The sequence below is a fragment of the Penicillium nucicola genome (genome assembly GCF_028828085.1).
Source record: "Penicillium nucicola strain IBT 29836 chromosome Unknown utg000001l, whole genome shotgun sequence".
Taxonomy (NCBI): domain Eukaryota; kingdom Fungi; phylum Ascomycota; class Eurotiomycetes; order Eurotiales; family Aspergillaceae; genus Penicillium; species Penicillium nucicola.
The window spans coordinates 1238157-1263428 of record NW_026643125.1 but is presented as its reverse complement, the minus strand read 5'-3'; the positions used below and the strand labels follow the sequence as shown (position 1 = coordinate 1263428).

General features: G+C 46.5%; 7 protein-coding genes across 7 annotated transcripts; 4 read left to right on the top strand and 3 right to left on the bottom strand.

Annotated features, from left to right (window-relative positions):
* Positions 1–497: 497 nt before the first annotated feature.
* N7511_000485 (acyl--CoA ligase) lies at positions 498–2533 on the bottom strand (the record flags this gene model as incomplete). Its single annotated transcript, XM_057122910.1, has 6 exons — positions 498–824; positions 895–1217; positions 1271–1433; positions 1491–1760; positions 1816–2196; positions 2258–2533. The coding sequence occupies 6 exons, from the start codon at positions 2531–2533 to the stop codon at positions 498–500; spliced, it is 1740 nt and encodes a 579-aa protein (XP_056988643.1).
* Positions 2534–4204: 1671 nt separating this feature from the next.
* N7511_000484 (uncharacterized protein) lies at positions 4205–6740 on the top strand (the record flags this gene model as incomplete). The annotated part of the gene is made up of 8 exons (XM_057122909.1): positions 4205–4301; positions 4378–4463; positions 4515–4663; positions 4724–5793; positions 5848–5885; positions 5947–6132; positions 6184–6552; positions 6606–6740. 8 exons carry the CDS (start codon positions 4205–4207, stop codon positions 6738–6740), a joined length of 2130 nt encoding a protein of 709 aa, XP_056988642.1.
* A 594-nt stretch (positions 6741–7334) lies between these two features.
* On the bottom strand, positions 7335–8104 carry N7511_000483 (uncharacterized protein; the record flags this gene model as incomplete). The annotated part of the gene is made up of 2 exons (XM_057122908.1): positions 7335–7750; positions 7825–8104. 2 exons carry the CDS (start codon positions 8102–8104, stop codon positions 7335–7337), a joined length of 696 nt encoding a protein of 231 aa, XP_056988641.1.
* A 729-nt stretch (positions 8105–8833) lies between these two features.
* Positions 8834–11284, top strand: N7511_000482 (fungal specific transcription factor domain-containing protein; the record flags this gene model as incomplete). The annotated part of the gene is made up of 7 exons (XM_057122907.1): positions 8834–8857; positions 9015–9118; positions 9145–9644; positions 9690–10006; positions 10059–10487; positions 10524–10756; positions 10816–11284. The coding sequence occupies 7 exons, from the start codon at positions 8834–8836 to the stop codon at positions 11282–11284; spliced, it is 2076 nt and encodes a 691-aa protein (XP_056988640.1).
* Positions 11285–11424: 140 nt separating this feature from the next.
* Positions 11425–13463, bottom strand: N7511_000481 (fungal specific transcription factor domain-containing protein; the record flags this gene model as incomplete). The annotated part of the gene is made up of 5 exons (XM_057122906.1): positions 11425–11487; positions 11570–12928; positions 12995–13026; positions 13083–13284; positions 13338–13463. The coding sequence occupies 5 exons, from the start codon at positions 13461–13463 to the stop codon at positions 11425–11427; spliced, it is 1782 nt and encodes a 593-aa protein (XP_056988639.1).
* A 946-nt stretch (positions 13464–14409) lies between these two features.
* N7511_000480 (FAD-dependent oxidoreductase) lies at positions 14410–17085 on the top strand (the record flags this gene model as incomplete). Its single annotated transcript, XM_057122905.1, has 5 exons — positions 14410–14711; positions 14768–15042; positions 15088–15458; positions 15512–16260; positions 16335–17085. 5 exons carry the CDS (start codon positions 14410–14412, stop codon positions 17083–17085), a joined length of 2448 nt encoding a protein of 815 aa, XP_056988638.1.
* A 2217-nt stretch (positions 17086–19302) lies between these two features.
* N7511_000479 (putative Rho guanyl nucleotide exchange factor) lies at positions 19303–24713 on the top strand (the record flags this gene model as incomplete). Its single annotated transcript, XM_057122904.1, has 2 exons — positions 19303–23916; positions 23970–24713. 2 exons carry the CDS (start codon positions 19303–19305, stop codon positions 24711–24713), a joined length of 5358 nt encoding a protein of 1785 aa, XP_056988637.1.
* Between the last annotated feature and the right edge of the window lie 559 nt (positions 24714–25272).

Here is a 25272-nt window from a genome sequence, read left to right as displayed (position 1 = left end):
TCTTGCTTTGGTGTGGCTGAGAGGTGCGAGCACATCTCGTTCGGTACAATATTCCCACAAGCAGTCATCTCCCATCGAGAACGTACTTGTATAACAACAATGACATGACAAAGAACATGAGCAATATCATAAAGCTCTACACAGACACATCTCCTTGCTACTGAGGGGGCGTGTAGCCCCCACAATGCTGCTTAGTTGGTGAACTATGAGATCGTCCTCGTATGTTATTGTACCACTCGTTTTGAAAGTGCTCCGTCTTTCAATTTCGTTGACTGCGACGTGAATTCTAAATGGAAATATATCGATAGATTTGTTCGGTTTTGGTTAGCCAGGACGACAAATGACCTTCTTTTGGGCCAGTTAATATGCCGACCTATTAACGTGTAGAGGTGGTCGACGTTCTACTGTATTGAATAAATGTAGGACACTTTGTGTACGAAGTGATATACGTAGTGCATCTAATTCACTCCCGACTTCATTGGTTTTTGAAATCTGCACTAAAGCTTGGTACCAGCCTTTCTTCGTGCCTCCTTCTCTTGGTCACGGATTAATCGGCGAAGAATCTTACCACTAGGGCTCTTAGGAATAGCATCAACAAATCTGATGCCCCCCTTCAACCACTTGTGACGAGCTTTGTGGTCCTCGACATATTTGATCAGCTTTTCAGAGACGGAGTCGTCCGAGCCTGCCGAAGGTGCCTTCACCACAATGGCCTTAGGAACCTCCCCAGCGCGGTCATCAGGGATGGCGACAACAGCGCAATCTGAAACATCCGGGTGGGCCAGAAGGTGGGCTTCGAGTTCAGCCGGGGCAACTTGGAGACCCTAAAGACGTCGTTCATTAGTTTTTTTGTTTCGAATTTGAAGCATCTCAGAGTTGACTTGTATCACGAACCTTGACCTTAATCAATTCCTTGATGCGATCGACAATGAATATGTGCTCTGTGTGTTTGGGACCGAGTCGTACGACTGCCTCGTCCCCGGTGCGCATCCAGCCATCTTCAAATGTTTCTTTGGTAGCCTTTTCGTTGTTCAAATAGCCCAAGACAACACTTGGGCCTCTGACAACGAGCTCGCCTGGTGTATCGTACTCTGTGATTTCTTGGCCTTCTGGTGTCATAATTCTAGCCTCAAATCCTGGAACTAGGGTGCCGGAGGAACCAAGGAAGATATCGTCAGGATGAGTAGAGCTAACCACTGTGCACGTTTCTGTTAAGCCTAAACACAAGAGAGTCAGCATGCTGTCAATTCCAGGAATTGGTAATCCGTACCATAACCCTGCCGAATAAGAACATTCGGCCACACTTTGAGGAAATCTGCTGCAGTCTCTGGTCCCAATGGTGCGGCACCAGTGAACAAGCTCTGCACACAGCTAAGATCATACTTGGAGCACTCCTCCTTGGCACCTAGCATGTGTATGATAATTGGAGGAACCTAATTCAAAGTCAGCAAATGTTTAAGAATTTTATCACCTGAATGGGGAAGCCCTACCAAGAAGAGCGAGGAAATTTTAAATTTCACAATCGAGGAAAGGTATGATTTCAGTTCAAACTTAGGAAGAACAATTGTCTGATCTCCCCGGTATGCACCAGCATGGCAAATGACCACAAGGGCATAGATGTGGCTTTGGGGAAGAAGTCCCAACGACACGGCAGTGTAAATGCCTCCCGGTGGCGCTTTCTTTTTCCGATAATTCTTTTCAAATGCATCTATCTGCAGTACGTTGGCGATTACATTGCGGTGCGAGATCATAACTCCTTTCTGTAAGTTAAATGTCAGTCAGCGACACCTAACATAGTTGACGAACACTACTTACCGGCAAACCAGAAGTTCCACTCGAGTAGCACAGAAACGCTGTTCTCCGAGCACCCTCTCCCGCACTCCATTGTAATTCCTCAACTGGAGGCAATAACCTGCCAGCCTCGGCGATTTCTGTAACAGTTTTGAACTCTGTTGGGACCTTCGCGTTGCCGAAGAGTTGCTTGGGCAAATCTAGGAGATATATCCGGTTTCTTGGGAGACCAGCCTTGGCTGCAGCCTCAAGAGAGATCGCCAGGAGAGGAACGCAGGTGACCAACGCTTTCGCCTTTGAGTCGAGGATTTGATGTGTCAACTCGGCGGCGGAATAGGATGCATTCGCTGGAGATAGAACGCCGCCTAATCTATGAACGGCCCAGAAAAGGGGTACCGAATCGATCTGATGAGAAGCAGTGTAAGATTTTTAGGTTGTATAACTTGGGAACTGCTCATTTACTTACCGTATTCAGCGTGAAGACGGCCAGCGTCTTATCCCATTCCGAACCCTCATTCGGTGCCCAGCCAAATTCTTTGGAGAGGCCCCGAGCCAAATGATCCACGCGGTCCACGACCTCATGCGACGAATATGATTTTCCGGTCAGGCCGCATGTGTATGGATCCCGAGAACTATTGTGTGCCACTCGTCCATATTTTTCGTTGAGAATGAAATCACAGATCGGAATACTGTCGGGAACCGTCCCTAGCTCACCGACCTCTTTCGAAGGCAAGAAGACCATATTTAAAGCTTCAATGTGATTGTAAATCGGACGTAAAGTTGGTGATTAAGAGAGCCAGTCGTTCAGACAGAGCAACAATGTGGACTGTAGTATAACTGCAGTGAGCAATGTCCAAGACAACGTAGTTCGAGGAGTCCCACTTACATGGTTGAAGAAAGGGGCAGTTTTGTTTTGAACAAAAATCGGCCGACAGGAACAATTTATGGGGAAGTGTGGAGGAACCGTGCGGGGAACTCGGCAAGCTCAGCGAGTTGGTATGGCAAACCTCCTGGGATATACCGCTGGCATACCGCTTATCGTTAGTTTGGGCCGAGTTTGGGTTACCGGTGATCGAATAAGTGGGCAATTGGCCAACTCGGTGGATATTGACGACGATTCCGAGCTCGTTGAGACTGCCAAGACCAGAGATGCCTCGGTATTTCGGCGGCATCTCCAACATATCCGAAGGATTGGCGATTACGCAGCTCTTTCCCCGAGCGAACCGTACATAATATCCTTGGCTCTCTCTTTGCTTTTTGTAGGAATGCGCTGATCTACGATATACTATGATATGCATTACGCTCTAGACTTCTATTGCAGCTGCTATGCAGGTAACCGTGATTTCGAGGCAGGACGCAGAGTTGTGACACCATTTCCGGATTCTGAAAGCAGACAGCCGATTCTAACAAAGTCATGGTGTTTTATCTCCTGAACTGTTGATCTGAGGGGGTGAGATTTTACATGTACGCAATGTCTTCCCCCTGTATGCTAATGATGCGAGACTGCTCAGAATTAAGGTGTTCTTGGCATGCACATCATCACCGTTTTCCCGGCTAACCGGGTATTTTACCGAACTATCTCCGACTAACGTTACGTCTTTTTTGCTTAGTTAACGTTAATGCTGAACTTATCCCCCTACCACCATGTCGTGTACCCAAATTCTCCCAGATTATAGACAGCAGAATTGGAAAGACAGGGTAAATATATGCCAGTCATTGTCAATTTAGCTCAGTCTCTACCTTTTTCAAAATTTGCAGATTTAAAGCTTAGCATCCCAGTGCCGAAATATTCAACGCATTGAATTTCTAACATAATACATACATTTGTAAATAACAACAGCAGGTCATTTTGGATAAAATCTCAAGTCCCATAATGTTCTTTTCTTGCTTAAGGTGTGTTTTGGTGACTCTCGTATAGAGGTAGGGCATATGACCTAGAACCTCTTTCATATTTATCATTGAAGTTGCGCATGCAGATCGTGCCTTAATCTATTGTATTTTATCCAACATGAGACTCAGTAAGAGCTCAGGCTTATACTACCATGTAGGGTGTCGTCGAATTAATGTTTACTGAGAACGTCACTGACCTGGCCGCCGCTCTGGCAATATATTTACGTCTCCCCATTCAACCTTCTTTCATCCTTTCATCCATTTCATCCCAACCATTTCGGATGATTTAGAATCAATTCTTGCAATTAATTATATTCGAGCCCCCTGTATCAAACCATTAGACCTTCAAGGCGCTTTCTAGAATCTGTTACAGCGCTCGTGTTGCTGAGGACCCTCCCCTACTGTAAGTATACCAGCGCACCCCAATGGTGCCACCCTCAGGGTCTTTTTCTTTTTGGAACACGAAACCATCGAATTTGAATACTGGAGCTTGTATTGATTATTCAGCAACAGACCATTTCGAATGGCTCCTCGTCGTGCGGCTAGTCGGGCCCGTACAGCCGAAAGACCTGTACGAGTAGGGCGCATAACGAGATCGAAAAAAGACGAGCAAGTCAAAGGTAGGCATAGTGTATTTCTCTTCTATAGCTATCCGAATCCTCTTCGTTTTGGAAGGTCTTCACTAACTTGACATAGTTTCAGTTTCTCTTGACCGATTGGAAGATGCTGTCAGCGCCAACTTGCTTCAGCCAATTCATGGTGTTCCTCCTGCATGGTCAGAGGTTTGAATATCTCATTTCCCTGATTGAAACAAAATTCTTACTTTCTGATAGGGTCGCCAACAGCTTTGCGATGCAATCCCGTGGTTTCGCTGCACACAAGGTGCCATGTACCACAGCGAAGGATTTTGTTACGGGTTTCTGATTGATGCGGACTGCGGATCCCGTACCTATATTGATGATGAGATCATTATCACAAGGATGTAAGACAACTTCTGTTTGCTCTTTTCTTGAAACAACATTCTCACTGATCAATATACTAGAGGTGGATGCTGCACCAAGGACTCGGAAGGAAACCTTACACTTGAAAAAAATCAAGAGCCGGACAGTGCTATTGTGCAAAGTATCATCGGTAGCATGAGTTCAAAGCTTGCTGTTGGCCTTGTCATTGGTAGATTATCAAATGCTACCACTACGAGTACTGTTCTGCCGCTGATTATCATCATAGGAAGCAAAAACAAGATTCTCAACCGAGAGCTTCCCCATCGGTATAATGTCATGGACTGGTTCCGTGTTACCAATGTCTGGTTTGAGAAAATAGGTCAAAAATATGGCGCCAAGGTCCGATTTGAAAAGTTGAGTCTCTGTGAGAAGAGCTGGTGGGCATTGAAAGACTCTCCTGCTCCCACATCTCTTGCCGTGCGAGATTTCGAAACAACTCCGGCGTCTTTTGAGTGCAAAAACTGTTCCAAGGAAAGTGATCTGCTGTACAACGAGGGATGGATGTGTTTGAATCCTGAGTGTGTCGATTTCTGGAAGATCGATAACGTTCCTCCTCCTGTTGAGCTCACTTTCACTCCTGAATTCTTGTTTTTTCGCCATCGACCAGATCCCGCAGTGCAGCCTCATTACAGTCTCGTACCAGATCTCCTGTCCACACTAGATGAGAATGCATCGGACATCAGTACTTCTCGCATTGCATGGAAGGGAATTGTATGTCCCGAATGTTTCAAATGCATCCGCCGAACTTTCTGGCGGGGCTGGAAATGTGATGATGATCTCACCAATTCTCAGGAATGTGACAAAAAATGCTCTTTCCAAAAATTCATGAACATGAGCCCGGTCTCGCTTCGAGTCGTCCTCGATCATTTTGAGCTGGCTCCAATCAAACGGGCAATTCTTTTCGACAAAAGATTCAGCCTTCCAACCATTGATGACAGTTCCATCTTTCCGTATCGCAAACTTACTTACAAAATCGAGGGTGTCGGCTCTATCACTCACTATGTTTCCAACAGAGCTATCAACAGCCGGAAGAATGGGCCAGATGATCTTTTTGTCAATCTTCAACGTGGTGATATAGGATTGAAGCGTTTCCAGCTTCAGTCAAGCTTAGGTATGGTGACAATGCATACAAGACTTTCTGTGGGGTTTATTAACTTTGGTCCAGTTGCTGGTACACTGACGTCTCATTTTGCAGTTAACTATGTGAGTTGCGATTTTGCGAACACAAGAGTTTTTTTAATTTGAAATAATTGAATGGGTACAGGGAATGCCCTACAAATACGTCGTGTCTGTTGACTCCAAGGGCTTCGATGAAGCACCGGAGGACATGCTGCGAGCTCTAGGTCGCTTGTCCTGGGCAACAGAGAACGCTGTCACTTCTGCAGGAGATAACTACCTACCTCCGAATGAGTTATTAACACTCGGTTATTTTGAAGAGATGAAGATAGGAGTGAGTCTTATTGCATGGAGTTGCTATCATATCCACTAATACTTTTTTGAGTTTCATGACGACGGAGAATCTTCATTGGGTCCAAGCATTGCCACCCTCTCACTCGGGGCGAAGGCAACCATGTTGATTCGCATGAAGTACAAATACTTCAATGGATCTACTCGAAAAGCCGATTCAAAATCAGTTGGGGCCCTTTTGCAAGATGATCCTGTTCTGAAAGACTGCATGTTTGAAAATGAGCGAAAGGCCCTCAAACAAGACCTCCACGATGGGGAAATCTCACAAGATGAGTACGATAGTTCTCGTCGCGCTCTCTCAAAAGGACGCAAGGGTAAAGAAGCACCAACCACAATCAAGATGGAGCTTCACCATGGGGATCTAGTCGTCATGCATGGAGAAAAGCTTCAAAAATATTACGAGGTTTGTTACTGATACTGCTCTTATTTTGGTCAATGTTAATACAATCCCTCTAGCATTCTGTGGCACCCGAGAACAAGCTGCGATTTGCTCTCACAGCAAGATATGTCAAGCCCGAACATGTCGATCCTCGAGAGTACATCAAAGGCGAATTTTCTTTGACCCCTGAGCAGATCTATGATGGACAGTGATGCCATCTTGTTGAACTCAACATCCGGTCAAGTTCCCCTTTCTTTGAACTCGCTTGTTAATGCGTTACCCATTACAACTATATAAATTCGGCACGGGTTGCCTCTAACCCATCGCTACTGGGTGATTTGCTCTTTTTTCGTGTGGGGTTGCTTTAAAATAACCAAGCATGATTTTGCTCTTCGCTATATACCCTATTGCTTCATAAATTTTGTTATGCTGATCTTATGCTTTGCGGATCTTGCTGATTGAGGTTTTTCATCATATGGCGCCACTGGGTGTTTCCCCTATACACCATATCAAACTAAATTCTTTTTTTATATGGGTCAAATCTATTATGTGCGTGCTGTGTTGGTTCTGAGCAATGGTCAACGTGCATTTCGTCAGGTTTGATACCATGTATCTTGAAACGGTTTTTTCACAAGCAAATTTAAACCTATCGCAACGAGGATATTTGTCTTATAAAACGCATTTTTTGCTCTCAAAATTCGCACATTGAAAGATAGTTTGAGATTCTGAACAATTTTATGGATATGATACAAAAAAGAGTTGTGAGAAAATTCTACAGACTCTTGTAGAGGACCTAGACCTCCGCTTTACTTCTTACTTGAATCAGAACCTCGGAGAACATGTCGAACCCCGGACTCTAACAATGCCTTTGCATACAATTCATGTAGCCATACTACAAGCGCCGGCATAGGGAGCTTGTTGGTCTTATCAAGTCCTTGAAAGAACAATGACTTGAAGCCAAACTGAATGGACTGTTCTTCTGGATTTGCGCGCACACTCAGTTCCATCAACGCGTCCAGTGGACGTAGGCCGTCAATGGACACTTTATCACCTCCTCGGATGAGTACCGAGTCTTTCGATTTTTCCAAGACAACCAGCTCGTCGGTGATTGTTGTTCCGGGGTTAAACTTCGATTTCAGTATTTCGGATGGATGCCAGAGATGATATGACGTGGTTTCGTTTTTGTAGAACCATGTAAGAAGAATTCGCTGGATTTTGAAACCTACATGTTGATGCAATCAGTACGGAAATCTTCTCTCACGAATCAAAATATATGGCAGGTGATATCTCACTTACCAAATCCTGCCCATACTCCGCCAGTAAATCTTTGGATCAGACTCTCTTCATCTTGCAACAGCACAAGGTCAATCTCCGAAATTGGAATTGTTCGGATATGCAAATCATGGATTGTAGGGTTTTGGTTTGGATTATACTTCTGGTGGTATATGGAATGGAAAATTGGGTCGGAAGGAGAGAGTTGAACGGCCTCGACGTGACGGGTTGTATAGAAGAATGTACCAAAAGCGAGCAATCCACTGGTAGGAAGTCCCAGGGAAAGGGCCCGAATTAGTGACATATTGACGGTCTATCCTGCGTAAGAAAAAGGCAAGTTGTGATTTCTATATAAATTGCTTAATTATCAAGCTTTGCTCAAGTTGATTTGGTTTGCGCATTTTCTTCCGAATCAGGTCGGCTCCGACTGAATGAGGAAAATGATACGCCTGCGTATTGATTAATAAGCGGTGCTTCGTTGAGCTGGGTACAGCATGTTTTAGTGGCCAGAATGACAGCTCCCCCTTCCGCCATCTTTCGCTCGTTGCATATCGAACTCGGCTCACTTAAGCTGAGACTTGACCTGATACTCAATATTTGAGGGGATCACAATTATATTTATGTGCCTGGAGTTATGTTCTGTGGAATATGGAATACATGTTTGAACCAACATTCCAGCGGATACGTTAACATTGGTTGGACATTTGTTCCAGTACGAATTTATTGAGCCTCGCTCTTAGATGAAACAATGCACCTTTGATATCTAACTAAGACTATATCATTGGGCACATTTGATCAATATGGAAATCAATAGGCCTGTTAGCATCAGTTCGGGTCTAATGATTTAGAGTAATGGCCGCTAACCATGGCCCTATGAAGCCCAGATCGATCGGACTCAGTCGCGTTCCGAGCGGTATCCTGACCTCCTCAGGATTTTCTTATGAGCAAGTCAAGCATCTCCACGGAATTTACTAAGAGTCCAACCCTTCTGTTCTTAATTTTAGCGTCAGCTAGCTTGTTTCCGACCGGTCCGATGAGGGGTGACGCGTTGTGTGCGGTAAGTGCCACATCTCACACTTCTACATGGGGCTAATCCTCGCGATCTAGTGTGACTTCTGCCACTCGAGAAAGGTTGGTAATAATCCATCATTTTTTTTTATATCAATCCGCTAATTGGCTGGAAATTAAAGGTACGCTGTGATAGACAGCTACAGTGCGCAAACTGCAATGATGCCAGCCTTGAATGTCGTCGTTCACGAGCCAAGCGCCCAGCTCGCCCAGAGTTATCGTCAGTAAAGACTTTGATTGGTACCGATAGGTGTTTATACTGACTATTTCATTTAGGGATTCCACACCCGGTGAAGGGGTATTGATTTTGGAACCGGCAGTTTCCCAGCCAAATGAGTATGCTGAAGGGACTTCGTATCGCCTCGCTGCCTGGTTTAACGATCTTCATTGCAGTACCCTCGAAAGTCCCAGTTCGCTCCACTCTAAATTTCGGGGACATGATGATCCTCCATTGAAGAAACCACGACTAGATGCTGCCTCCACGATAGGCGCTTCTCGGTCTCCTTGTGGGACTCGTCCTATAACTCTCACCCCAGAGGACTCTACTCACCACGCAGAGCAGGCCAGAGCCGTAATACAAGGAGAACTTGATGGAAACCAGAGCATGGACCGTGAACGGCAATGGATTCTAAGATCTGCTTTGGATTTTGTGAGTTCCATGACCCAAGCCAGGGCTTCAAAGTCCGACGAGACTATACCGGAAGTTTCTCGTGGTCACCAGAACGTGACTGAGTTGATACCTCCATCCCCGGAGCTGCTTTATATGCTTCTTCAAGGTAAGTAGCTCGATCTTTCTCTGGCATACACTAATAAAATCACAGAACCGACCGTTGTGGCCAGGAGTTCTAATTTCATACAATGGCCCGATCACATCTCCGACAAAACGCTTGAAAAAATGGCGGCAACGATTCTTGGAAGCGACCACCAAGATCAACTCTTCTATCAGTATTCCCTATGCATTTATGTGAAAGCCATCTTTCATCTTTATCCCAAGCCGAGAGCGTATAAGAACCCGCGCATCAATGACCAATTCTTGAAGTCAACAAAAGCATATGAAGCTTCTGCATTATATGCTCTTCACCATCTCAATTTTCTTAATCCTCCCAGTCTTCCCTTCATTCAATCATTGGTATCAGCTGTACGTTCATGCCCTTCCTTCTGCGGAAGTATACAAATTGACCCTGATTCAGGCATTTTTGATGCAATATCTTGGTAGCATGAGTCAGTGTTGGATCTTGAACTCGTATGCTGCTCGTTTGATTGCCGCTTTAGGCTATCACGAAATTGGTGACTTGCATGAAAACTCAGGGCTAGATGAAGAGATCAGCAGCTCTGTGATCTGGTGTTATTATCTTGACCGCACATTGAGCACACTCCTGTATCGACCCTTATCTTTACCAGAGCCTCAAATGCCCCCGGCGAAGATGATAAGTGCACGCCCATCTTTGCCACACATTCCGTTGGTTCGAATCTTGCTTGACTTGGCTCAAGTTCAAGGGGAGCTATTAAGTTGCCACAAAAATGCCGACACCCGCCAAATAATTGCCAACCATTCAAAGCTTCAGGACAGAATGGAAGTGATACATTCGAACTTACAACTTGTTAGTCTAAGCTCTCGAGTATGTTATTGGTCTCTAGCTGACTTTTCCACTTAGAGTCGAGACTCGGCACCTGGTTTGATATCATCCGATTGGATCGCCGGTGATTTTTGCTACTATGCCATTCTAGTCGATATATTACGATCGCGACTAAAATTTGCTTTCTCCCCTTTGACCCACAGGGAGTGTCTGTCATATTCACGCAGGTCTCTGAGAGCATTGCATCACTTACAGAAGAACCTCGCAGATACTCCAGGCTTTTCCGACCCATATCCCTCTTTTCTCTCTTGGTTTGTTACCCATTATCCACTCAACTTCAGTGCTACCCAGCTGATAGATGACCCCTTAGGACTGTTCTGCTATACCCTCTGAGCCCTTTCTTCGTCCTCTTCTGCAACATCATTGGAGAGCTCGATACAGGTGACTACAGTCTCATACAAGAGATCACTCAGAGCCTATCTCAATTTGCTTCAAGTCCTTACATTGGAAAGCTACATAAGCTGCTGGACACCTTGCAGAATGTCTGCACGCCCTTGATTCAAGCAAAGGAGCGTTTAGGATCAAAAGCTAAAGTAGCTGCTTTATATCCCTCGATGAGTGAAGCACGAGGAGGTCAACTTAATCCTCTACACACCTTTGCGGATGGGTCCTCTTGCACGGAGTCCGTTATTGACCCAACTCCTCAGCTGCAGCTTCCAACTGGTGGAAACTATCCTTCGGACGATGAGTTGATGTGGCAACTGTTCAATAGCCAGCTATCACTAGAATGGTTTGAGTCAGAAATGTTCTCGCAGGAGGCCCATTTCAACGTTTCATGATCTTCGATTTATATTTGTCTACAGTGACATTTGGAGGTGGTCCTGGCGTTCTCAAAAGCAATGCCTAAGCCAATTTTGATCTGTATTTGGCTTCACCTTGTATTAGCTCAAGTAGGTATCAATTCTTTTTGAATTTATCTTCAAAAAGAAATGTGGTTTGCAATGACATTATTAATCTCCAACATTTCACGATCCCAAAGGCCCTGTCTATCATTAGTAACTTGGTTCAACTGTTTTGATTAATGTGGGTTGATTTGTGTCAAAAGAACTCAACAGATGCCTTACCCAATCGAACATTGCAAACTCCGAGTCGCCGTTTGGCATATCAGAAAATGGACCGAGCGTAACAGCTTCCGCTCGGTCAATGGAAATGTTCTCGGCATTCTCATAGTCCTTCTGGGATCCAGTGGTTACCGAAGAAACGGATGTGAAAGGTGTATCTTTGGTATCATATGAGTCCACAAGTTTGAGCATGGTGGCTATAGCATCTGCAGCCATAGATATTTCAAATGATGTCCTGGGAAAGACTTTCCAAGTATCATATGAACTTCGGAGGAGGTCAATCAAACCAGCACGGTATGTGTCATTAGGAATCATCTCCGCTTGCGATACGTAAATTATCTCAAAGCAAATGACCATGGCGGCTGTGAGACAATTGCTGATTGATATTGAAGCGCCAAACCAGACTCTTGAATGTCGCCAGGCTTGATCAAAAGCACCTTGGAACAAATCTGCTTGGCAGCTGAGTATTCTCCGCGCAGAATCCACGCAATTATTGCGAAGATATGCGTATTTTTCATCATAGCGATTGGATAAGAGGTATTGTCGGTGAAGAATGCACGTGGCTCGTTGGATTGTTATTTCAAGTGTATATTGTTGAAGCTTGAGGCCGTTATCGATCCATGTTTTACTAGCTGTGATCTGTGATAGCCGCAATGGATATGGGATTCGAGCTTTTGTGGATTCGAGTTTTTGACTGAGACGAACAGTTTCCCCATGGGATAGTGTGCCGGTTGATATTTTGTCTGTGATCTCGCTGGTGACCGACAGAACCTGCTCAGTAGCTACCATATAGACGACTCCGCTAGTCAGATCTATTTCAGGTCGTGGGTGTGGTAGCTCTGCAGTGTTTGGCCCGAAATCCTCATCTAAGAGATTCCGAGGGAAACAAGTGTCGCCCAACTTGCTGAAAAGAACTCGAGGGAGCCCAGTTTGCCATGACACGATAGAGTCGGTTGACTGCAGGAATAACCAAACTCGTCGGCGCATTTCCGCATCAAATACCGTGATGTGTGAATAGGACTGGGCATCATGGTGGTAGCCCATCATGATTGCCAGTCGAATACAAATTGCTAGCAGGATAGAAACGCTTGTCTTCAAGTTGCTGCTGGTGAGATATTCAAGCCCAAAGTAGAGAGCAAGTCCCTCCACTTTGTAACGGCCTGGAACTGTGTAGTTTGAGGCAGTGAGACATAAAGCACATTGCTTGCGGTACAGTCTAAAAAGCTCAGGTTCCTGGGAATTTATCCCTGAAGTACTCATGTCGGTGATGTGGCCGATCCATACCGCACACGAAATGACGCCGTAGAGAAGCGCCAACCAGGCTGGAGAGACTTTTGTTGGCATCTTCCAGAATTCATTGCACTGATTCGGATTTTATTTTAATCGGTTTTCATATCCTTCATATAGTGTGTGTGTTCTATAACTTACCTCGTCTCTGAAGGCCGGGCCATGGATAAAAACTGTCAATGGAGTTAGATATTAAACCTGGATCAGAACAATATGAACGTTTGCATACTTAGTGATGGCTCTCTTGAGTTGAAATATCTCGATATGAGCACATCAATAGTCTGGCGACTCGGTAATTCTGCAAGGAGGTCTGTGGTACTGATTTTTGTTGACAATCCCAAAAGCAAGAATGGCCCTTGCGAAATTCGATCAGACACATCTGTACTTTCGGCAGCATTTGTATGGGTGTGTCCTTCTTTGAGCTTCCTAGTCTTTCTGATTGATCAGCTTATGCAACCAGCAGAGTAAATACGAATCTACTCACAGCGTTCATAATTGCCTTCCAATGAGCGGAAGCCAGATATCTTGTTCCATTTGGCTCAGGTAACAGCAGATCTTTAGCTTTCAACATCCCAGGAATGGATTCAAAACCTGGTGTATCCTTTCTCATGTGCTCTGTAATAGGTGTTGTCCATGCTTCAGAAGTAGAAGTTGATATCTTGACTTTTTGAACTGATTGAGCTGCAAGATAATGACAAGAATCTTGGCAATTTCTCTTTGTGCACTGATCGCACGGAATCTGGCGATTGCACTTCAGCCTGTATAAGATACATAAGTACGAGGAAATAGTAGACTATATTGTGCCGAGCCTGGCCACACTCCAAAGCGCGACTGAAGAAAAGGTTTCGGCAGTATACTTACTTCTTTTGGCGACACCAAGTACATGACTGTAGCACTCGGGGCTTCTGATTTCTTCGTTTCCGATCAAATAAAGGGGTTCCTTGCCTCAACATGGAGTTCGACGCGCGACAAGAGCTCATAAAGACTCAAAGTGTCAAATCTGGTGGCTCCGCCTTCACAGAATTGTGCAATAAATCGATCTCACATGAAGTCCACCGACAGTCGGATTTCTCAAATTTCACGGATTTCTTGTTTCACGGGTTTCTTGTAATTTTTCATCAGTGGGTCTATTCAGGGGCGATTTTATCCAATCGGGCTTTCTAGCCAAGTCAAGGATGTATAAATACGCACGACAGTGGGGCGGTAAGGTATAGTGCTATGCATGGAATTGGAAGTCTTGCTGAAGATCTAGTTGGAGCTGCCGCATTGAATGATCTGAAACCTAAGCTGATTCGCTATTTGCAACTCATTCACACTAGACATACGTGCTCCGTCCTTATTGTTGACAGTGACTGGGCCGGAATCAAGGACTGAGGATTTATTTGCACAAAATGAATCATAAAATGGTATGTTCGTATCCATATCGGCCCGCTCCTGACAGCCACAATTGTTTCAAAGGATTATATAGACTTAACCTGTTCCCATTTGAAAAAGAGTTCAACTCAAACAAGTCGTGCTCTCTTCTCCGTTTTGTTTTTTTTTCTTGCCTTATCAGTATGGCAACCAAGCACGAAAAGTTTCGCGTGATTATAGTCGGCGGATCGGTTGCTGGTTTGACTCTGGCTCACTGCTTGCTCAAAAACAACATCGATTTTGTTATCCTCGAATCAAATTGCGAAATTGCACCTCAGGTAGGTGCGTCAATTGGAATTCTTCCCAATGGTGGTCGCATTTTAGACCAATTGGGCATTTTCGATGATATCCTTGACGCAACGGAGCCTCTACAACACGGCTGTACCTGGTCCGCAGCAGGCAAGATGATATCAAAGACGAATGCCCCTCAGATCATTCATGAAAGGTATGCAAGTTCAATCGTTTCTAAGTGTGCGGGATTAAGCCCCAACAATTTCATAGGCATGGATATCCAATTACCTTTCTCGATCGCCAGATCTTGCTGGAGGTCTTATACAAAAACTTGAAAGATGGAGATCGTTGCGTACATACCAATAAGAGGGTTACCAGAGTCGAGCACCTTTCGGAGAAAGTGCGGGTTCACTGTACAGACCATTCTGTTTTCGAGGGTGACATAGTCGTTGGAGCCGATGGTGTGAGGAGTACAGTGAGACGAGAGATGTGGAAATACATGAGCTCTATCGATTTGGAAAAACAATCAATAGAAGAACAAGCTCGTGAGTCTACACCCACAGTTTTTGAACATATTCTAATCGCTATAGGCATGTCATCTGAGTATTCCTGCGTCTTTGGAATATCGACTGCAACTCCAGGACTAGTGCCCGGACAAAGTCATCGTACTTTTGCAGATGGCTACTCGACCTTGGTAGTTGTGGGCAAGGAAGGGCGTGTTTTCTGGTTTTTATTTACCAAGATGGATCGTGTCTACTCTGCTTCAGAAATCCCCAGATTCGACAAGGAAGACCTCGGAGAGCATATCAACAAACACGCTCATGTTTCAATCACGGACAGTGTGACCCTCTCTGCTGTTTATCAAAATGTTGTGTCCAAGAATTTCCTTGCTTTGGAGGAAGCTTTCTACACGCGTTGGTGCATAGACCGATTTGTTTGCATTGGTGACTCGGCTCACAAAGTAAGTGTTTTGCTTTGATCATTGGAAGATTTTCTAATGCGAAGTACTTACAGATGACTCCTAATATGGGTCAAGGCGGTAACAGTGCTATTGAGAGTGCTGCTGCGCTAGCTAATCATCTCGCTGCTTTGAGCAAAGAGTCCTCAAGCAACTACATTCCTCTCACAAGAATTCAGGCTGGCTTATATAACTGGCAAACAGCACGACAGCCACGGGCAAAAGAGGTCTGGACCAAGGCAAACGGCTTGACACGACTTGAAGCTGGAGCAACAATCAAAGACAAGTTGATCGCTCAGTATCTGCTGCCTTTCATGAGTCATCTACTCATTGACAAGATGTCTCAAACGCTTTTTGGGGCAGAAAAGCTCGACAATGTCCCACTCAATCCACGAGCATCTCAATGCTCCATGCCACTTCACTCTCAATTGAACCCCGATCATGAACACACGGCTTGGAGACGGGCTTTATGGACTGCACCCCTGATCGGATGTCACTATGTTTCTAAAATTACTATGGGGGCGATTTTACACAAGTTGAGGCCCTTTTTGGGGTCCATACTTCGCCAGGGCTCTTGGACCGCAAGCAACGGAGAAAGTTTGAATCTGTTCAGGCCTATCTATAACATTTCTTTCCTTGACAAGACCTTTATGCCTCTTATTTGTTGCTTCTTGCCTTCTATAAGCGGCTCAGATCCGAGATCATACGCACAAATGATCTCATTCATGGCTGACATTGGCCCGATTTACGGGATCTGGCTACTTGAAAGTTATCGGAAAGGAAAATCCAGCTTTGAAGTATTGCTGTAAGTCTCAGAAATATGGAATGATTTCCTTGTGTGGTCTTAGGTTTTTGTGAGAAGGCTAATTCTTTCATTAGACCAACCGTGATGGGGATCGCGTTTCAGCTGAAGGGAATCGGCAAAATTGCCCCCTTATACTACGCGATTGAGTACATCCACTCCCCTCTTTCCAGTCTCACTCAAGGAGAAAATCGCAATATCAAGGTCACCGCATTGAAGTCCTTTTTGCCAGCCATGCTCGCAGGATACTATTTGCCAACTTTCGGTAACTTCTTTGCCTCCACCCTTCAGTCTCGCCGATCGTACAATGCTTTCTGGCAGCTGTTTCCCATAATTGTACCTCTCTTCCAGCTCCCCTTCTATTTCTGTGGAAACCAAAACTCTCAACCCAATTCTACCGAGAGACAAAGACGCAGCAAGAATAATATATTCTATGTCCGTTGTGCATACGGCACTATGGCCGCAATCTCAGGATTGACTTTCCTTTATGCCCGAATTTCAGCTCCTCGTGGCACATCTTTTGTCTCTATCTTCTTTCCCAGTCTGTGTGGGCACACCGAGCCTGTTCCCTCATTTGCCGCTGGGATTGCAACGTTCCTTCAGTACGATGAGCTGATCTCTATGGCGTCTGGATATTTCTGGCTCGGGCTTCGGTTCCTGGAGATGAAACAGGATGGTCCATCATGGTGGAAGTCGGTATGCGCTTTGATTGGTGCTACTATCACTCTCGGTCCAGGTGCAGCATTTGCCCTAGGTTGGGGATGGAGGGAAGAAATTCTCGCTCAAAAGACACTTCAAGATGGCAAACTTTCCAATCGTCATATTTGAATGCTGCACTTCAATCACCAGTCTCAAGAAGGAAATGATATCTTGGATTTTTGGACAGCTACCATACGTGGTCTCCAGTGTGTGGATAGTGCTATGAGGGATTGAACAGAGTCTATACAACAGTCTCAAGTTAACTGCACTGTTGATCGATCCCCCCCTCCCCTTTGTTGGTTCTCTTTTCTTGTATCTTTTTTGCTTATTAGAAAATAACCCAGATCAAAGTTGCTGAAGAATGTTGGGTCAAAATTGTAGGGATGTCAAAGACCTGTGGTCCTTGTTTTCGCTCACTTTATGTAGACTTTAAGCTGCATTATGTGACCATGGCCTACAGCTCTGACTATGGTATGCTGTTAACTTAACAGACCGCTGTATATGCACAAGAGACGTTTGTGGGACCATGGGTCAGGCGGCACGGGCCGGGCCGTTTGACTGCGCCAAGGCTACATCGATGTACGTTGCCTTGTGTATCATTAGTAAAGGGAGGGGTATGCTGAGGGTAAATTCGGTCTTTGCACATCATATACCATGCTCACTGAAGACGTTCAGAAGTAAAAACGCTCTTATGCGTCAGAGAATCCAAGCTCAGTTTCATGTCATCGATCGAGCGATCGTCGTTGATATGCAAAACGTGTCTACGAGGTGATTGCAGATCATGCGGGGAATCCTTGCGGTCGTCGGAGGTAAATATTTCAACCAGAGGATGAGGATGCTGGAAACCCCAGCTAAATCTGGAAAATTATCATTAATCTTTTTTCGTGCTGCATTTCCGCATCCATGTCTCATGACATTGAGAACAGCCACTCGATCCCTAATGCTAAGTTTCACATCCTCGAGTATCTCCCGGCTGTATTGAGGGCTTCCTCAATTCAAGCCTCACTGGTGTATCAGAGCAGCCATTAGCCACCACATCAGTCAGTGAATCGAAATTCCAAGATCTCTTTCTAGCGCCAACAGCTGAGGATGAGGGCTGGGAAGTAAAACGCAATCAACGGTGGCAAATGCAACAAGACTAGTGAAAGCAAGTCTCATATATGCTGCAGAAGCTTAGGATGTTCCCCAGACTTTACAACTAGTAGGAATAATATCAAGGGCCAGCTTTGCAACGGTCGGTAATGACCTAGGAAGCTCCAGGTGGCATGAAAATAAACCTAGATATTTTACAACTGCGAAAAACAAAGTTTAAGCCTTTCTTGTGGATGGCCACATCCTACTCTATGCCTGTAGGTAAGAAAAAGGCAGTAGAAATGCCTCGTGAGGTATTGGCTTGCATTGTGGGCGAGGCTCAATCCGCCCCAGGTAGGAGAGGCTACTCACACTGACTGGCTGGAAATATCAGCAATTTCAAATAGTGTCACGGTTTTCATAGGCGCAATCAATAGCACTATCTATCTATCTTGATGAGGCAAAGTTTGACTTGCAATGACTGAATCCCCCCAACTGGTGTGGCTACGGCATAAGTTAGTTCCCACCCGTGGACTGTTTAGATGTCTCACCGCTCTTCTTACCGCCTTTCCTGAAGCACCTTAGTATTCACCACGTACCTCCTATTCTGATGATTTTGGAGCCTCGTTGAGTGCCACATGCTGTAGATATTTTACTCGATATGTCTCAATTCATCACTAGATAGAGAGCACTGTGATTGGCATCGAAATTGCTAGCAAAGAGGGCCTTGAACATCATTCGTACATTTTTGTTGATATATTTCGATAGACTGACAGGGGACTGACATTTCATTCTGCCTAAGATTTGTCTCATGAGCTTCGATCAGAATGAGAGGCGCCATGAGAGACGGCTTAAACAAATACAAGTATACCATAGCACCTCCAGGTTGGCCGCCAACACTTCACTTCCGTTCTGCCGTTGGCGGTGGGGAACCACGAGTCCCTGAACCCCCGACTAGTGTGGGCGCGGCTGAATCCTATCGTAACATTGTCTCCAACCCCCCACACTTGTGCTGGCCTTGGCTTCTTATACAACAGATTACGCTTCGCGGTTTACTACCGTGTGGGGATGCCCAGAGCCAGCTCCCCTCTTGTCACCTGCCTGCGTAGTCCCCCTCATTCGACTCAGTCACCCTCCCCCAGTCGCTCGTTTTTCCAGTCACTCGCCCCAAGATCGACTGAGGCATACGAATTTCGCAACAGAGCCTCTATCGCAGTCCTGAACGTCTCGCGCTCAGCCGAATAAACGCCGAGTCGGTGCCAGGCCTCCGAAGCCATGGCACAATATCCAAATGGTCAGCAGGCATACTATGGCCAGCCCACGAATGCCCAAGCACCCGCTCAGCCAACAGTAGGTCGCTATGAGAGCTACGCAGCTCAACAAAACCCCGCGCCAAACCAACATCTGCCTCGCAGGATGCCAAGTTACAATGCTGGGGATGATTCAGGGTTCTTCAACTCGGCCCAAGCCCAGAATGCACGAGCGGCAGAAGGAAACGCACAGTATGCCGCACAAGGCAGTTACAATGCCGCGCAGGGTGGTTTTGATGACGACAGGGGCTCCAGATATTCACGCGCTTCGTCAGATGCCATGTCGCGCATGTCTCCCAGTCGCGCTTCTTCACAAACCTCCACCATGTCTTACCAATACCAGTACTCCGGAACGTCAACGAACCAACCTGCTTATAATCCCCAGCAATACGGCCTCCCCCACACGCAATCCCAGCCAGCCCTCGCTTACAACCCACTGAACTACAACGGCTCAAACAATGTCTCCTATGCGACTCCAGCTTCAGGTCACCAACCGTACAACCCTGCAGCATATCAGTCTGCCGCAGTCTCGGGATTGAGCTCTCCAGTTCTGCCAAGGAGTCAGAGCATAGCATCGCACTACGGACAGACACCACCAACCCCACACTCCTACAGCTTTCCCTCACAGCAACCACCTCTGCCACCGCCAAGGGGGCCGGATCACCCGTATGGAGGACGTCCTTCAGCATATCAAGCCATGTCACCTATTCCTTCGCCTTCATATGTGCCATCGAATTCGCCAGGCACAATGACCATGCCTCCAAATTCGTCTCGGCCCTACTATGCTACACAAGGATCTGCGTATGATTCACAGTCCCCTCAGTATACAGCATTGAATATCGGCGCCTCTTTTGATGATCTTCCCCCGGAGCCGCCAGCTCATCAGAGCCAAGGAACCGGTCTGTATAGCAAACGGCCGAGTGTATCTCAGGCTGGAGCTGGGCGGACCCTACCCACCCCTCCGATGCAGCCTGACTTGCCTCAAATTCCGCCGAGACGAACCGACACCTTGACTCGCCATCCTCAGTCGCGACCTCTTCCTGGGCCACCAGTTGACGCAGAGACTGAAATAAACGGCAATCACTTACCTTCCGACCCACCTGTGGCATATGAAGATCTTATGAAAGAGGTTGAAGCAGCAGTAGACCCCCAGAATTTTGCCCGGCGTCACAGTTCACGGGCATCCCATCAAACTGCTGGTTCGCGCCCTCGCTTGTCGCCCGATGAACAGCATACGCACACAAACGGAAACATGGACACAGGTACGGGGAACTATGTCAATTACGATGCCTACAGTGACGAAAGTGATGCCGAGGCTGCAGCTGGACTAGCTATGATGCAAATGGCAGACGAGGAAGAAAGAGCACGCGAGGAGCGTGGCCGTGAGCGTATTGAAGGGCGGATTCGACGTGAGACCAATGCATCGGTTCTCAGCTCTCGTGGCTCCAACATTTCTCCGAGAGGACCTTCACCACTTTCCGATCATCATCAAGATCAGGAGTACACTGGCCATGATCTTGCATTGTATGAGGGGGGCTATTCGGGAAACTTGCACTACGGCGAAGAACCTGTTTACACTGCTGAGGAGTACTCGGATATCGCCGGTGATGCTAGATTCACGGGCACATCTGGTTCGTTTAGAAGCTCCAACGTCTCCCCTGATGAGCGCGGGGAGTATTATGATGACTACGAACATCCCCCCATTGCATATGAGTATGCTAACCGCCTCCATCATCTGCCTCCTAACCCGGACGCTAGGGTGGATGCAGGTGGCACGGGAGGCCTATCTGCACCCGACGCCTATGGTCGTCGTATGAGCTTCGACTATGGCGATGAAGGAGAATCGCCATATGACCAGCCTCATTCTGCATATCAATCAGAGGATGACAGTCCTCACCGAGCCGCCCATGAAGACCTCTTTTTCCACCCCGGGATGCGTCCACTTCCACCCGCACCTGTCGAACCGGCTGGCAATACTGATCTCGTCTCTTATTTGGTGCCTGCAGGTACATACAGTCACCATGAGCAAGAGGACTTGAATAACTATTCCCAATATCACGCCAACTCTTCTTTGCCAGTTTCTGCGGATTCATACGGCGATGCTCTGCTCAGCCCGTCCCAAGTTCCACGTTCATCGTCTTTGTCGACACCCATTGGACCTCGTTCCGATCCGCCCATCAGGTCAAAAACCGATGCAGATCGAGTCAGATATAGGCAGCAGCAGCATGAGCTTATGTTGCAACTCCGACATAAAGAACTCCCTCATATAGATCCGGCTGAAGCGGCGGCAGCTGCTGTCACATTGGATCTACCAAGCATCCCGGCTGGTCGCCGCAAGAGGTTCTACCCTGCAAAGCTATCCTCGGAACATTTCAAAAAGTGTCACGAGCCGTGGGCTTTGAGCTCTATTTTGTCCTGGATTCGCGATTTATCCGAGGATGAAACTGATCTCAAAGAGCAAGCAATTGCCGACGCAATTGTAGCTTTGTTTACTCACAAGGTGCCTACCATGAACATTGCTGATGCCGAAACTTTGGCTTCTCGTATTGTCAACGGTATGCTTGAAGAAGGGGCACTAGTCAAGGAAGAGGAATGGGTAAAGTTCGGCTCCGGTAGTCTCTCTGGTGTCCTGTTCCAGATCACTGGAACCGGATGTTACTCTGCCAGGCTCCATCTGCAGGAGATGCACATCGAAGATACCGATAGCTTTGGTCGATGCTACTCGCATCATTGCATGCGAACGCTGAAGAAGGTCAATCTTAAGGCACAGACGATGGCACCGCAAAAGAAAATCGAGGATTGGGTGACCTTCTACAAGGTACCGAAAGAGGTATGGGAGTCTCATCCCAGGAAAGAAGTTGATCGACAGAACAATTTGCACGAGATTGTCACCACAGAAGACTCATATATTGGGCAACTGGATGTTCTGCGAGAACTTTATCGTGATCAACTGGCTGGCATGAACCCATCAATCATCCCTACCAAGCGACTGCCGAAGTTTCTGTTGGATGTCTTCGGCAAGGTTGATGCAGTGAAGAAGGTCAATGAGGACTATCTCTTGGCACAGCTCAAATACCGTCAAAAGGAGCAGGGCCCCTTCATTACTGGTTTCAGTGACATTTTCAGGGAATGGATCCGCAAGGCGAAGACCGTTTACATTGATTATGCCGCAACCTTCCCTACTGCCAATTACCTTGTGCGGAAAGAGGCCGAGCGTAACCCGCATTTCAAACAGTTCTTGAATCAGGTACGAGAACATAAATTATCGAACCGGCTCAGTTGGGATACCTTTCTCAAGGCTCCCATTACCCGAATTCAGCGTTACACGCTTCTCTTGGCAACTGTGCACAAGAACATGGTGAAGGATTCCGAAGAAAAGACGAATGTTGCTCAGGCTATCGAAGAGATCAAGATCGTTGCTCTGGAGTGTGATAATAAGGTTGGAGAAATGAACAAGAAGGCCAATTTGATGGAACTAGCAGCCAAACTTCAATTGCGACCTGATATGAAGAAGGAAGTTGAACTCAACCTTGAGCACCTTGGTCGACAGATCATTCATCGGGGTGATCTTCAACGCCCTGGAACTCGCACAAGGTTCCTCGTGGAAACGCACGCGATACTCTTTGATCATTACCTGGTTTTAGCAAAGACATTCACCATGCGGGATCGGGCAGTCAAATACGAACGATATGACGTCTCAAAATTACCCATTCCGATGGATCTTCTAGGCCTTGAAAGCACCAACGACGACCCAGTTGTTAAATCCTCAGTTCGTGGTGTTTCGACGGTCACTCCATCCCAAGGTGTTGTCAGTCCCCTGACCCATACTGGTCCCTCCTCTTCAGGCATTACCGTCGTGGATAACTCAAGAGATGACAAAATTCTCTACCCCTTCAAGATCAAGCACCTTGGCAAAGAAGGAACCTACACTCTCTATGCTTACTCCGCTCAGAACCGCATGGAATGGTGCCAAAAGATTATCGAAGCTAAGACGAAACATGCGGCTGCACTATTTTCACAGAATGCAGAACCATTCAGACTACGTGTGCTTGCAGATACTGCATTTGCATACTCTGACCAGTCTCCTGGCTCGAAAAGTGTCACCATCACTGGCACACCATTACATCGTGCAATCAAGGAGGTTGAAAAACAATATGAAAGCTCTGGGCCTAGACCAACCCCAGTATGCAAAACTTCTGTCACCTGTGCCACGGTGTTTCAACAGCCTCCCGGGCGAATTATGTGTGCAATTGGCACTGAATACGGTGTCTACATGTCTGAGCTTAACAACCCCCGCGGGTGGTACAGAGCTATTCCAATCATGCGGGTTACTCAAGTTGCTGTCTTCGAGGAATTCAATCTTCTACTGCTCATTTCTGATCGTTCTCTGATCGCATATCACCTTGACGTGGTATGCCCCGCCAGTGGGTCTACCACGCAGTCGTCTCAGGATTCTGCTCGACGAGCTCCGCAGAAACTGTCGGGAAACCGCGAAGTCGGCTTCTTTGCTGCTGGTCGTCTCAAGGACCGGTACTTGGTATTGTACAAGAAGCGGGATGGTCTTTCGTCTACCTTCAAGGTGTGTATACTTGAGACCCCAGGTAATTCAATTTGTACTGATTCTTTTTCAAGGTCCTCGAACCCGTTCTGCAAAAATCAGCAACAAACAAAAGCCGCCTTTTCACCTCGCGTCGATCACAAACGGAATTTTTCCGCGAGTACGACGAGTTTTATATCCCCGCCGAGACCTACAGAATCAACATGTTCCACTCATCACTCGCCATTTCCACTCAAAAGGGCATCGAGGTTCTCACCCTCGACAAGAAACATTCATGGTCTGTACCAGACTTCCGCACTAACGAGGTCTCGGATGCTCAGGACACCCTCCACAGCATCGCCAATCGCATCAGAGACCTCAAGCCATTGGGCATGTTCCGCCTTAGCGACAGCGAGTTCCTTGTTGCTTATCAAGAGTGCGCCGTCTACGTCAACAAACACGGCGATGTTTCTCGCAGCGTGGTCATGGAGTTCGTTGGCTGTGCGCACACTGCCTGCCTATATGGACGTTTCTTGATACTCTTTAATGAGGATTTTGTTGAAGTCCGCAACGCAATGAATGGTCGCTTGCGCCAGGTAATTCCCGGTCACAATGTTGTCTGTCTCGATGACGGAAGCAAGATGCCTGGCTCGCTGGATGGAAATGCACAGGCAAATACTGGTGGTTCGATGAGACTTGGTAGCGGTTTCTCCGGTGCTACTGACGGGGTTTCGTCGGGTTCTGTTGGTAACACGGTGAAAATCTGCATGCAACATCCAGAGTACGAGCGGAGCCAGATTGTCCTCGAGTTGGTTGAGAACGAGGGCCAAAAAGACTAAGTTGCCGCCTGGGAATTTGGTTGAACTCCTTTTCTTTTATGTCCGTTGGTCATTCCACGGCCATGTCTGTCCTTGACATTTACCTTGATTTTTGTAATTTTCTTGGCTTTGCATTTGCATCTTGCCCTACTGTTACTTTTCTGACTATCGCGCGAGTGAACCAGTTTCCTCAAACCCTACAACATTGAGGACTTTTGGTTCTCGATGGTGCATTTCCCTCATCTATGCATTCCCCTTTTTTAACCTCTTATACCCTTTTTTCTTCTTCTGCTTTTCGTCATCACCTATACCCTTCTACTTCTACGTTTTGAAGTTCGGTGATGACTGATTGCGTCCATTACGTCGTGCCTGATCTCATATTTGGATATGCTTTCTTTGATGATAATGCTGTACATAGAGCACTTCGTTGCATCTTATGATTGGACGATTCTCTGAGTTCAAGTACTTCTTGTGTTAGTGTTCTTGAGCTTTACGAATCTCTTACTTTTTTCTGGAAAACATTTCTCTCTTGGCGTGACTTACTGCGATTCTTCATGTCTCGTTGGAGTATCTAGGAAAT